The sequence below is a fragment of the Vespa crabro genome, chromosome 10 (assembly GCF_910589235.1).
Source record: "Vespa crabro chromosome 10, iyVesCrab1.2, whole genome shotgun sequence".
Classification (NCBI taxonomy): domain Eukaryota; kingdom Metazoa; phylum Arthropoda; class Insecta; order Hymenoptera; family Vespidae; genus Vespa; species Vespa crabro.
Window position 1 is genome coordinate 3,652,237 of NC_060964.1, and position 12,255 is coordinate 3,664,491.

Below are 12,255 nucleotides of genomic sequence, written 5' to 3' on the forward strand. Positions count from 1 at the left end.
GAGAGAGAGAGAGAAAGAGAGAGAGAAAGGGAGAGAGAGAGAGAGAGAGAAGGTTCTTCAAAATGAACTCTCAAAGATCGTCTTCAAAGTCATCCTATGAGAGTCATTCTCTTATTCGAGGGAGTCAAATCTTAGGGATACCAGAATGGATGATGCAAGGGTAACAGAATAGACGTCATCTTGTCAAATAGAAGCAAGCGGTTAACCCGTGAATCTCATTTGTTTCGAAAGTAATAACACTTAATAAAATTTAGTGTTCTCTGAAGATCTCTCTTCTCTTCTCTTTAAAGTGTGGTGTGGCTTACTCATTTAAATTTCGCGGGTTATTTCGTACCCTCGAAATCGTCTACCAACATGCAATGTGCAATCTTTGAGAAAAAAGATTACATACCGATGTTCTTTATATTTTTTTTTCTTTTCTTTTCTTTTCTTTTCTTTTCTTCTTTTTTTTTTTAGACCAAATTCTCTTCCAACTATAAATATTATTTTTTACTTTTTTGAACAAATTTAAATTTCGAATATTATTCAATGTTCATCCGAGCATTTCTCGGATCTATATTTTTTGTGTTTCGTCAGATATATATTGTTTATAAATACTGCGCAAACAATATCTATTCTGTGTATATTGTTTATTCTTCAATTTGATATAGGTATAACAAACACTGCATAATGAAGGTTGCTATTACGGAAGTATGTTGGTTCTAAGAACGTTCTACTGTATTTTTCTTTGGTTACCTTACGTTACTTAGGATCTTTCCTATCGTATTTCAATATTAATGATCTCCAGTTTTTATTCGTTTCTTTTCCTTGGACGTCTTAAAAGCATTTTCAAGGCTTGGACGTAACCAGAAACCATAGGAATTAGTTACGTGCTCGTGTTCTTGAATTAACGATCAGGATTATCGGCGTTATCAGCTTCGTAATTTTTTTTTCTTTTTCTTTTCTTTTTTTTTTTCTTTCTCTTCTTTTTTTTCCTTTTTCGTCTTTAACACGATCGCTCAAGCTTAAAGAATAGAATTATGTTGAATAAAAAATTTCGGCACAATCGGAAAACGTTAAGAACGTCTAATTTGCACGTTGCTGTTCCCATAGCAGCATCCATTTCTAAAAAGCGTACACGGAATACATTCACGCGTATAAGCTTGGCAATGTGCCACTATCCGGTAATATATAACAGTTTAGCATATAAATGCGCCAAAAAAGATTTTTCCTTTTTTACTTTGTTGCTCCATTATTCCACCTTCTTTCATATTCGACGTACAACATGAACAGATTTGTTACCGTTTTCTCTTCTTTTTCTTATACGAATTTCTTACAGAGACTGCAGTTCCTATTATTAATGCACATATCTAATTATAAGTACATATATATATATATATATGTGTGTATATATACACATACTATATATATATATATATAAATGTCTGAATAGATCTTCACAGAATGCATTTTTTGGTCTTAGTATTGCTTACTCATAAAGTTAAGATAATAAGATAAATGATAATATTTGTTTGACATATTTCCCTTACTGAATCTTTCGAAAGATCAATGAATGATTCATTAAAAGATACGATAAGTATGATATTGTGGCTGTTTAATTACGTAACTTGAGAGTTCTCGACTTAACTTAATTAGATATTCATTAGTTTATGATTGAAGTTACTTTTAGTACTTTGATATGATCCTCGAGAAATCTCGTTTGACTAGGTGATAATTATGTGAATGATTAACAATGTCATAATCGTATTCTTTCGCAATTTGATAATAATGAACGCTTGTATTTTTCAAATAAAATAAATAGCCAATTCAACAAAACCAATTGATAATTGTTACTCGAGCAATTTTAATTATTTATAATAGATATCAAAGTATAAATTAGATGTAAGATTTTATATTGATAAGTATTTTAATATAGAAGGAATAGATATTAGAAAGATAATGTTGATATTGTATGTTATTTGCATTATACTTCCTAGGTTGATCTTTTAAAATTTTCATCAAATGATTAGGGAATGTCCTCTAACCAACTCCGTGCTTAAATATGGTAATTGGTATTTTGCATCATGCTACGTGAAATTAAATGAGCTTCAGTTAAATATACAACCATTCAACTGTACGATACATATTCATTCGTACCGTTATCACTGATACAATGTTCTCTACTTATAAATATTTCGGTCGAATATTTTTACTCAAGTGTTACATGTAAACATACACACATATAGGTATTACAAAGATATAAAGTTGATCATGGACTTTACAATTGTGCTCGAGGGATTCTTTACATCTAGAAATCCAAAAGCTGTCATAAGTCAGATCTGAAAGAAAACGATCTACTTACCATGGTATCCTGTGAAGATGTAAAAAAATGTAAAAGAGAGAAAGAGATAGATAGAGAAAGAGAGAGAGAGAGAGAGAGAAGTTAGGAGTGCTCCGTTGGGAGCTCGTATTAAAGATACCAAGCGAGACAATTTATCACATAGATATTCCGAGGAACACGTTGCTGCGGCTACGTGATTCTCATAACCGGGAAACGGGGAAAACTATTCTCACTTGCCAGTGTAGAAATAAGGACAACAAGATAGAGAGAAAGAGAAAGAAACAGCAATTCCTTGATATGGAACCGAAACAATCAGTGATTCCTTAGGAAATAATCTGCTCTTGTCTCTCTTTTATTTTTTTTATGTAATATATATATATATATATATATATATATATATATATATAATGTATACATATTTCTTCTTTATTTATTTTTCTTTTTTACTTTTTAATTAATCCTTGACGATAGAGGAAATTCATGAATTTCACAAGGAATTTATCATACGTTCAACGCCTCGATTCCATTTGCAATTTCTTCGGGTTGTTTCGATAAAGAAGATTCTTCACTCATGCAAAGTTTTTAGGTCACCGGAAAACTTAGCAAAGTTTCTTCTGATGAGAACTAATGTTGCGAAGCACGGCACACGCGCTATTCAAAATTTCTATCTACATTGTAAGATTGAATTTAGTTTATTGCAATGAGATCTTTTTTTAACTTAAGGAAGAAGGAGCAAGGTTTAAAAATCTCGTTTTATATCAATGAAAGAAAAAACGTCATCCCGAGATCTCTCGAGTTAAAGAGTTTTTAACATAGAAATTGGGTTGCCTCAAGACTCGCAAAACTATCACAAGAGAATGGCTAGAATATATGTGGGCTAGGTGAGTTACGGTGGGTAATCTTAATGGATGATCAGATAAATCAAGGTTAATTCGTTAACCTTGTTCGGCTGAGATCAAGTGAAGAGATACGACGTGATTGTTCCGAAACCTCTTAATCTTGTTTAAAGCTTTGCTTCCACGCGAGAGAAAATGCAAGATCGGCGGGAAAAAGTTTGGTTGATTTTAAACACGAGGACGGATCCTTTTCACTTTCATTTGGATTAAACTGTTATTCATTAAGGTAAGAAGAAATGGACAGAAAGAGATAAGAAGAAAAAAAAAAGAAAAACCAGAACAAGAGTAAAAGGATGAAGAAAAAGAAAAGAAAAAAAGAAATGATAATGGTAACTGACCTTGACGTTTCCGTATTTCCAGGTGAAGAGCGCGACGGCAGGGAGACAAGCGATGACGCAACATTCCAAGATAAGTATAGCTGTTCTCATGAGCCAATTCAAGGACACGACACAGGGCGAGCCATCGACGCAGGATTCGCAACCCTCCGCGCAAGGAAGACACTCGAAGGAATCTTCGACGGCGTATTGACTTTCTTCACCCTGCAAAAGGTTAGGTATCGCATGAGCAAATCATAATTTATCTCTTTTGTTGGCAAGGGAGTCGAGAGTTTGACGGTTTTCCTGTTATTAGGACCGTCGGGAATCTTCGAGTTAACTTCTGTCGCGTTTGCCGATGCATCATTCTGACAGGTTCTCTAAACTTTTGCCTGGACCATCCATCTCGTAACATCATCGAATCCTTTGCTTATTCGTTTGTTCTCTGAGACCGATGAATCTTAATAAAACCTTCCACGAAATGCGCGAGTCCGAGATTAACCCTCGCTTAAAAATTATCATTTCTTTTATTATTAAAAAATAAACATAATAAAGTAACAACTATGATAATGTATTGGCCAATTTTTGATTTCGACATATTAACGAAATCGTAACGATGTTAAACTCTGACTGTTATTTCATGATCGAAATGTAAAATTTGTCAACAATCAGACAAAATTTCTTTTTATTTGGATTTAACAATTTTTTAGAAGGATAAACTTTTTTATTAGAAAATATTTCTCTTTCAATTTTTGTAGTAAGAGAAAAAGAGGTTAAAGAATATCCAACATAATATTCTGACGAATGTAAGATAAAGGAATACATTAAAAGTTGAATGAGAGTTGGGAGTTTATTCGTAGTATCGGATTTCTTGACGAGAAACGCGAAAAATGTTAACTCTAATGCCTTTTAAAAAAGAAATATTTATAAGTATATAAGCCGTTGTAGTAGTCGTTGGATTCATCTTTATTTCAGTCATCCACTTTCTTTCTTGCTCTTACGTATTTCAAAAGAATCAAGAGGTAAAATACTCGACTTGTCAACAAACGAAGGTTTTCGTCTTTGCGTTTGGGTTAGGTCTTACCGAGGATCAAGAAAAGTCTTGTGCATTTTATTCTATGAGATAAATTCCAAAGGCAACAAGGAAAAAGGTTCTCTGTCATTAGAAGATTTAAACTTTCGCTTATAAATTGCACCGCAATGTTAGCTTCTTTCTCAAATCCACGTAACTACTTTTCCTTTTTTCTTTTTTCCTTTTTTTTCCTTTCTTTTTTTTTTTTCTTTTTTGTATATTTTTATTTCGTTTTCTAACAACTAATAATTCATAATTGACCGCGAACACAACCAAATTCGTGAAAGAATGAAAAGTGGGAAAAACATTTGACGTCGTCATGAATTATTTTACTTTTATCTCGTTCAAATACATTATGAAAAATTCGATAAAAAGAAAATGCTCAATAGGTCAACGTTGGAATTGGAATTTTGATACCAATGAACTAATAAATGTGAAAAAAGTAACAAGTATTTCTGAACTACGTTGATACTCTCGAATAATCCAATAAGCTCCGAGCTGCCGATTGGCTTTTTCCTTTTTATAAAACAAGAAAACAATGACTCGTCGTTACGTTCATTCAAGTTATAGGGAACGTTGCTGAGTGGGAAAGTAGTTTTTCCTATTATCGGAAAAATATGGATTCCTGTTAGAAACGCAATCTTAATGGATTAGTTTTCGAGAAATAAATATTCGAAGATTTTCAGTTCTCGATATTATTAAAATTTGCGATTTTAATATTACGTGATAGGAGGGAAAAATAATTCAATTTAATTTTTTGACAAAAAAAAAATAAAAAAAATAAAAATAAAAAAAAATGTACTTTCACGTTCTCCACATTTCGTTTTAAAGCGGAACAAAAAGACGGTAATGGTCGATGAACGATGTACTTTCATAAAATCTATTGTCTAATATACAAAAGCTCTTGATTTTATTATTTCGCTATTCAAAAAGAGGGGAAAAAGAAATTTTAGAAATTATAAATGTCTAAAAGTGAAAATTTATACAAAATTTTTCATATTCGAGCATAATGTGAAATCGAATTCATTATGTTCTTTAATCTCGTTTCCACTTTTCATTTATTTTATGTTTCCCATACATTTTATTTACAAGTTAGTCGTAGATACATTTAAATACTATTTCCAATTTTCTTCTATTAAATTATTAAAAAATTATTTACATAGCATAATATAATTTTGAAGAAAATAAAATTTAATAATATTAAATTTTATATGGTTTTAATGATTATTAAAGGATTCATTGATATTTACTTTTTCACAAATTAATTCTTTTCTTTTTTTTTTTTTTTTCATTTTCCATTCCCTTTATGATCGTATCCCAGAAGCAATTAGAATTTCTATTGATGGACACAAACAAGTTTAAATTATCGTTCGACATTGAGTACGGAATTTGACAGTCGATGGATAGCTGGTGCGATCACCGACGTGAGAATTGATCACGATATTTAACCAGAAAGATAGATATCGACGTATATCAAATAAATACCGATCGATTATAATCAGACAAGACGAGAATTTGCGAATCTTCCTATCTACGTTATTTCCACATTTTATCTTCTCCGTTGTAGTCTTCAACTTGTTTACGATTCGTTCGTCTAGATATCAAAAGTTTTTTGTCCATTTATATCAATGATTTAAGCATGAGTTGACACTTGAACGACATCAAAATTTTCACGTCAAAATCAAACGATAAATTTTCAATTCTCAATCAACCAATAAACTTTCGTAAATCGAAAGTATTCTTGAGAATACTTTCGATTTGCGTTCTCCATTTTTATGATTGACATGCATTCATTGAAAGTAAAAAAGAAAAAGAAAGAAAATAATAGTATGACTTGGTGCATAAACAAGAGTCTATAAAAACAGATTATTTACTGAATCGAAATAATTGAAAAATAAAAATACTGCGAGAAATATTTTATTTACGTAGTTGTTCATAAAACTTTTATTTACACATCGTTAGATGATTTGTCGATATTTTCAACGAAGTTGTCAAACGAAGTTGCTGTAAAATAAAACTATATTATTTCAATATGTGAAATATTAACTTTTAGTTTGAAACAAATACATGTATGTATCTAGATCACCGACTAATAACAGCACATCAATCAATATCACGCCGATGGCTAAAAATATTTTCTCTTTTCAGAAATTTTATATGATCGTGTAGAATAATATATTATTAATTTTATAGGTATTTGAAATGAGACAATCCAAAGTCGATTAGATACATGTAGTTTTAACTTTACATTAATACTGATTTATTAGTACTCATAATCAATACGTATTAATTTATTAAATTGAGAATCATATTTGCCATCTAATTATTTTTTGATTTGTCGAAATCACGATGATATTTGTTTTATATGGTTGAACGAATGATAAGCTAAATTTGATACATGCTGTAGGTGTAAAACGTTAAACGTTGTCAACGTCGAAGAGGAACAAACGGGACGGGACATATCTTCACGCAATTTTCACATTTCTTTTATACTTCAAATAAAATCGTTATCGACAGTATGCACATTGGCACCTACTGTCAGTAGATATTACATGTCTTGTAACGAGATGAGGCAGCCTATTGCTCGCAAATACGTTCGTGATTTTCTTTTACCGTCAATTCTGAAAAATCAAACCGCTTTGCTGTTGGTGAATCGATAAACAGGCACGAAACAACCGTTCTTTTATTTTTTATTTCTATTTTATATTTTCCGATCGATCGGTCATAGAAACGAAATAAAGATATCTTTGTTTATTCGAACTTTTATTTATTTATTTCTTTTTTGCCAAGAAAAATTCGAGAAACGAATATATGTTATTTGTATTATATAGAATGCCAAAGAGTGATCGATTAGGATCAATTTGAAGTGCTTATGATCTGACGTGAAGACATTTTGAGAACATACCATCATCAATTTTTCATACTCTTCCTCGATCACGGTTCCATTGTAATAACGTTTGGTTGACTTCGTGTCCGGGTAATAAAATCCACGTTTGCATTCACATCGGTAACTTCCACGTCGAAATCCCAATCCAGGAATAGCAACACACTGAAATTTGACGATGCTACGATTGAAAATTTTTTTTCTTTTCAATTATTTAATATGAATATATATATTTATGTATATAATTTTCTTTTCTTGATTTTATTATATATTCCAACTGCATTCGAATAAAATAAATTCTGTTTGTTATATGAATTCGATTGGTATACTTTGTTGAATTCGAATATTTACGATCGGAATTTGCATAGCGCTAAAAAAATCCCCCAAAAAGAAATTCTTGTTTGCGTAAATCCGTATGTGTGACTAGTATTTCAACAAACATGGAACCTACTTCTCGTTCTGCCAAAATGAATAACAATACGATAAATAACACAAAAGATAACGTACAAAATTTAAATAATATTAATAATAATAATAATAATAAAAATAATAATAATAAAAATAAAAGGAACATTCGAATAATTCTGTACGAGATAAATGTCTTAGAATTTTTATTAATTGATCTATAATAATTTTCAATGAAATTTCCAAATCAATGACTATAGTACACCTATATTTTAGCCTTGCGAAAATATGAATTATTTACGTATAATTTTTTGATTTCGCAGATTATATAAGTAATATTTGTGAATAAAAAACAATTATTATCATTTAAAAGCATGAAAATTGCTAACGATGACTTTTCGAGATGAATGTTAAAAAATAATATTCGGAAAAATGCGTTAAAAGTGTTGAATGGAATTTGATGAATTACGTACGGTATTGAAGTCAATAATGCATTAATATAGACAAAATTCATTTAGGTATATGATTTACCTTCGTCGTACGCTTTTTACATTTGTCACTGGCAGCGAATATATTGAGCTGATTAGATTCTGGTGGTAAAGGGCACTGATCTATGTCGACTCTTCGTAAATCGATATCAATGCCACTGGTACCTCTGGAAAAAAAAAAACGGAAAAGAGCAAATAAAGATTTATTCAATGAGTTCATTAATCTAATTTGAATAAATTAAGTCAAATAATTAACTCATCATCTTTTCCATTTCCGAGAAAAATTTTTTATAAATAAAAGCGTACTACTATCTTCATTTTTAATTTCTTCCTCTCTCACGTACACACATACACACACACTTTTTTTATTTTCTCTTTTCTTTCTTTTTTTTTTTTTTGTAAAAATATTTTTGAATCAGCTACAAGTTAAAAATTAAACTCGGACGACACTCAGAAAGAAAAATTAGTAAAACTCTTGAAGTGACACTCTCGAGAAGGTATAAATTTTCTTGATATGTACAAACAAGGATATCAAATTTACAATTTCAGATAAACTTCGTAAAGTTAGTTCGTTCAAGTAGATCGTTCATTCGTACGCGGGCGCATAAGCCATACTATCTGATATACTGTTGAATTAAAAAGAAATTTAATTTATGCGGTACCACGTTAGGTACGAAACTTTAATTAATTTTTTTTTAATCGCTGTCGGTAACACAATGTTCTCAAACAACATTGTAAACTTCATCAAGACTTTTAGCTTTTTTAAATATAAGCTAGGAAAAAGAATGATTAGAAAAAATGATTAAGGAGCTAACAAGTTCAACGGTTAAATCAATTCTCAATTTTCTCATCTGTCTATATTTTTTTATTGTATGTATTTTTCCCCGTTCATTACGATACTGAATTTAATTTATTAATTAATAACAAATGATGTTTCACAGGATTACAATAAATTTTTCTCATCTCGACATCCTTCTACGTCACAAGCATTATTTATTTATTTACGTGTACGCGTACAACGAGATGAAAAATATTCTGTGCACAACTTATATACACACAATAGAAAATCAGAATACTCGTGAGACGTTTTCAAATTTTCAACTTCATCTTTTTCGTCATTCTCAACCTAACGTCAATGGTAGGAATTTAAAAATTTTCTAAAATCTATCGAACGGTTCATTCGTTATTTGACATATCTTAAAATATAGCCTATCGTGTTCCTGGATAATAATGAGACAGAGAGATGAAATTTTCAGGATTTAATGGTAAACATAAAGAAATCTCTTAGAGATACTTTTTGCATTTAAGATGCAATCCATTGTTATCAGAAATATTTTTGTCAAGATAAATTCGTAAGGAAAAAATATTAGTTTTATGTGAATCGTTCTGTAAAAACATTTTAAATCAGGATGACAAATTTAAATAGATTTAAGCTTGCTTCAGATACTCTCTTATATTCTACATGAAACGTCAATTCGTTCGAAATGCATAAATGCATTTTTAATGGAAAATGATGTACGTGTTTTAACCGGATTTACTTTCTTTCTCTATTTTTATTCTCCCTTTCTATCTTATTTTTCATATCAGATTTCTTTTCAAATATATATATATATATATATATATATATATATATATATATATATATATATATATACACATGTTAAAACTGAGCAAAATAAATTCCTCTGAGATATTTCATTCTCCTAATTCGTATTGACGTGAAAAATTTTTTAACAGAATTCATAATGACAAATTGCAATATAAGACCAGTATTGATCCCCATCAAATTTTTTTTAATTGTAACTTTATATCCCACTATTAAAACAGTCCATATTTTTATAACGATTGCAAAAATAAAATATCTTCGACGTCCTGTTTGTTTTAGAATAAAATTTGAGATTTTCAACGATTCATATGATAGATGGTATTGAATGTTTATTGAAGCAAGCATATGAAAAAGAAACCATGTAAAACGTAAATCTATCAAAGATAATTAGAAATGAAAAACGAATGCGTTATCTGTTCGATTCTTTTATATTTTTTTTTCTTTTTTTTTTTTTTTTTTTATTGGTCGATAAAAATATTAGTCTTATAATGAAAATCAACATCCACCTAAAACCTGCTTGTCGTCCATTGAAAAAAAAAGAAAAAGATAGAACATTTTAAGGGCTTTCCTCTTATTGAAATTTTTTTCCTTTTTTTTTTTTCCTATGTTGCGATTATTATTACCATGCTGTACTCACGTCGATTTGGGACGAATCGAAATTTATCGCGTTTAATTTCTGCAAAAATATCGCCCATTCGTGGTGAGCCGCGAAAGAAAATTATTTTCCTTTCTTCTCCTTTTCCCTTATCCTCTTCTCTTCTATTCTCGACTCTTCTTCTTTCTTTCTTTCTTTCTTTCTTTCTTTTTCTCTTCTTACAGAGTCATCGGAAATGGCTGTTCTATACATCGTAGAAAATCCTCACGATCCTCTTTTCACATGTTTCTCTCTCACAGTTAAATAGGTTTTACTTGCAAGAGAACGGTATGGAAAAAGGAACAAAAAGAAAAAGACGTATCTAAGAGCTACAAGGACTATGTCGAAGCTACATAAGATGCTTATGTGCTTTCTTAGACATGATAAGTAAGCGAAAACAGAATATAAAAGGAATAAAGAGAGAGAGAGAGAGAGAGAGAGAGAGAGAGAAAGAGAGAGACAGAAATAGAGAAAGAAAGAGTTGTGATTGCATCAACGAAAAGCTATATGCGATGACATTAATCTCATTCATTGACTTTCAGTGAACGAAAATAGAGGCAACTATTGAGGTATCGACTTTAACGAAAACTATAAATTTATTTCTAGCTTCCAACTATATATTAGGTTCTTATGAGTATTAGTTTCACGTGGGTGTGTATGTCTGTATGAAATATCCGGATAATCTTCCTTCAAAATGAAGAGACCTTCCACCTAACGTATCCCAACGTAGCTATAATTTCGAGAGGGAATGAGAGAGAGAGAGAGAGAGAGAGAGAGAGAGAGAGTCTCAAAAACATTAAGTTCGGGAGAGGAATTCTTAATGTCTTGAACAAGCTTTGCTCATCCTCCTCTCCTTCCCTCCTCTCTCTCTCTCTCTCTCTCTCTCTCTCTCTTTCTCTCCCTCTATCTCTCTATCTATCTATTTATCTATCTATCTCTCTCACTCTCGCTCTAAAGGGTGTCTCACCATTAACATTTGAAGTTTAATGATTCGTCCCACGATTGGCGGTTTGCCTGAACGATGTAAATTAACATATTTGATGTTTATTCCCTTTCACTCTATTCCCTTGGCCTCTGCCTCTTTCAACGTCGCTACCATTATTTACTCTCTCTCTCTCTCTCCCTCCCTCTCTCGTTTATTCTCATTCCTCGTTCACCCTATCCTCTCGGTTTACCCTGCTCATCGCCGTTCGACGGTTTGCCCTCTATCGATTCTTGATTTGCGAGAATTACAGCATCGATCGTTACCGTTCACACCTCCCGATAGCAAATTTCCTTTAAACGGATATTGCATTTTTCTTATTAAGGGACATTGGTTCATTCTTTTATCGAGACGTCGCTCCTTTTATTTCCTCTTTTTTTGATTTCTTTCTTTCTCCCTCTCTCTCTCTCTCTCTCTCACTCTCTTCTCTCTCTCTCCTCTCTTCTCCCACCTTTGAAACATTTCTTTTTAGGTAGACATGAAAAGGAAATTGCACTCGTCTATTGTGAGCGCATTAGAATTCGTATTCGAATTCATTATCTGTCTGAAAAGATATGCATATTAATGGTAATGCAATTAATGGTACATCAAAGAATATTTTTTTCGATCTATCGAAGTGTCGATCTTTAAATAGGGGCCGTTAAAATAATTCTG

At 31.1% G+C, this 12,255-nt stretch overlaps 1 protein-coding gene across 2 annotated transcripts in view; it reads right to left on the reverse strand.

Annotated features, from left to right (window-relative positions):
- LOC124427349 (probable G-protein coupled receptor 158) overlaps positions 1–12,255 on the reverse strand; it is a 91,378-nt gene that overhangs the window by 25,642 nt on the left and 53,481 nt on the right. For both annotated transcript variants that reach the window (XM_046970180.1, XM_046970181.1), the window contains exons 3-5: positions 8,423–8,546; positions 7,508–7,651; positions 3,555–3,755 (exon numbers count right to left, since the gene is read on the reverse strand). In XM_046970180.1, coding sequence (XP_046826136.1) covers positions 3,555–3,755; positions 7,508–7,651; positions 8,423–8,546 — 469 coding nt within the window. The remainder of the gene's footprint in view (positions 1–3,554; positions 3,756–7,507; positions 7,652–8,422; positions 8,547–12,255) is intronic.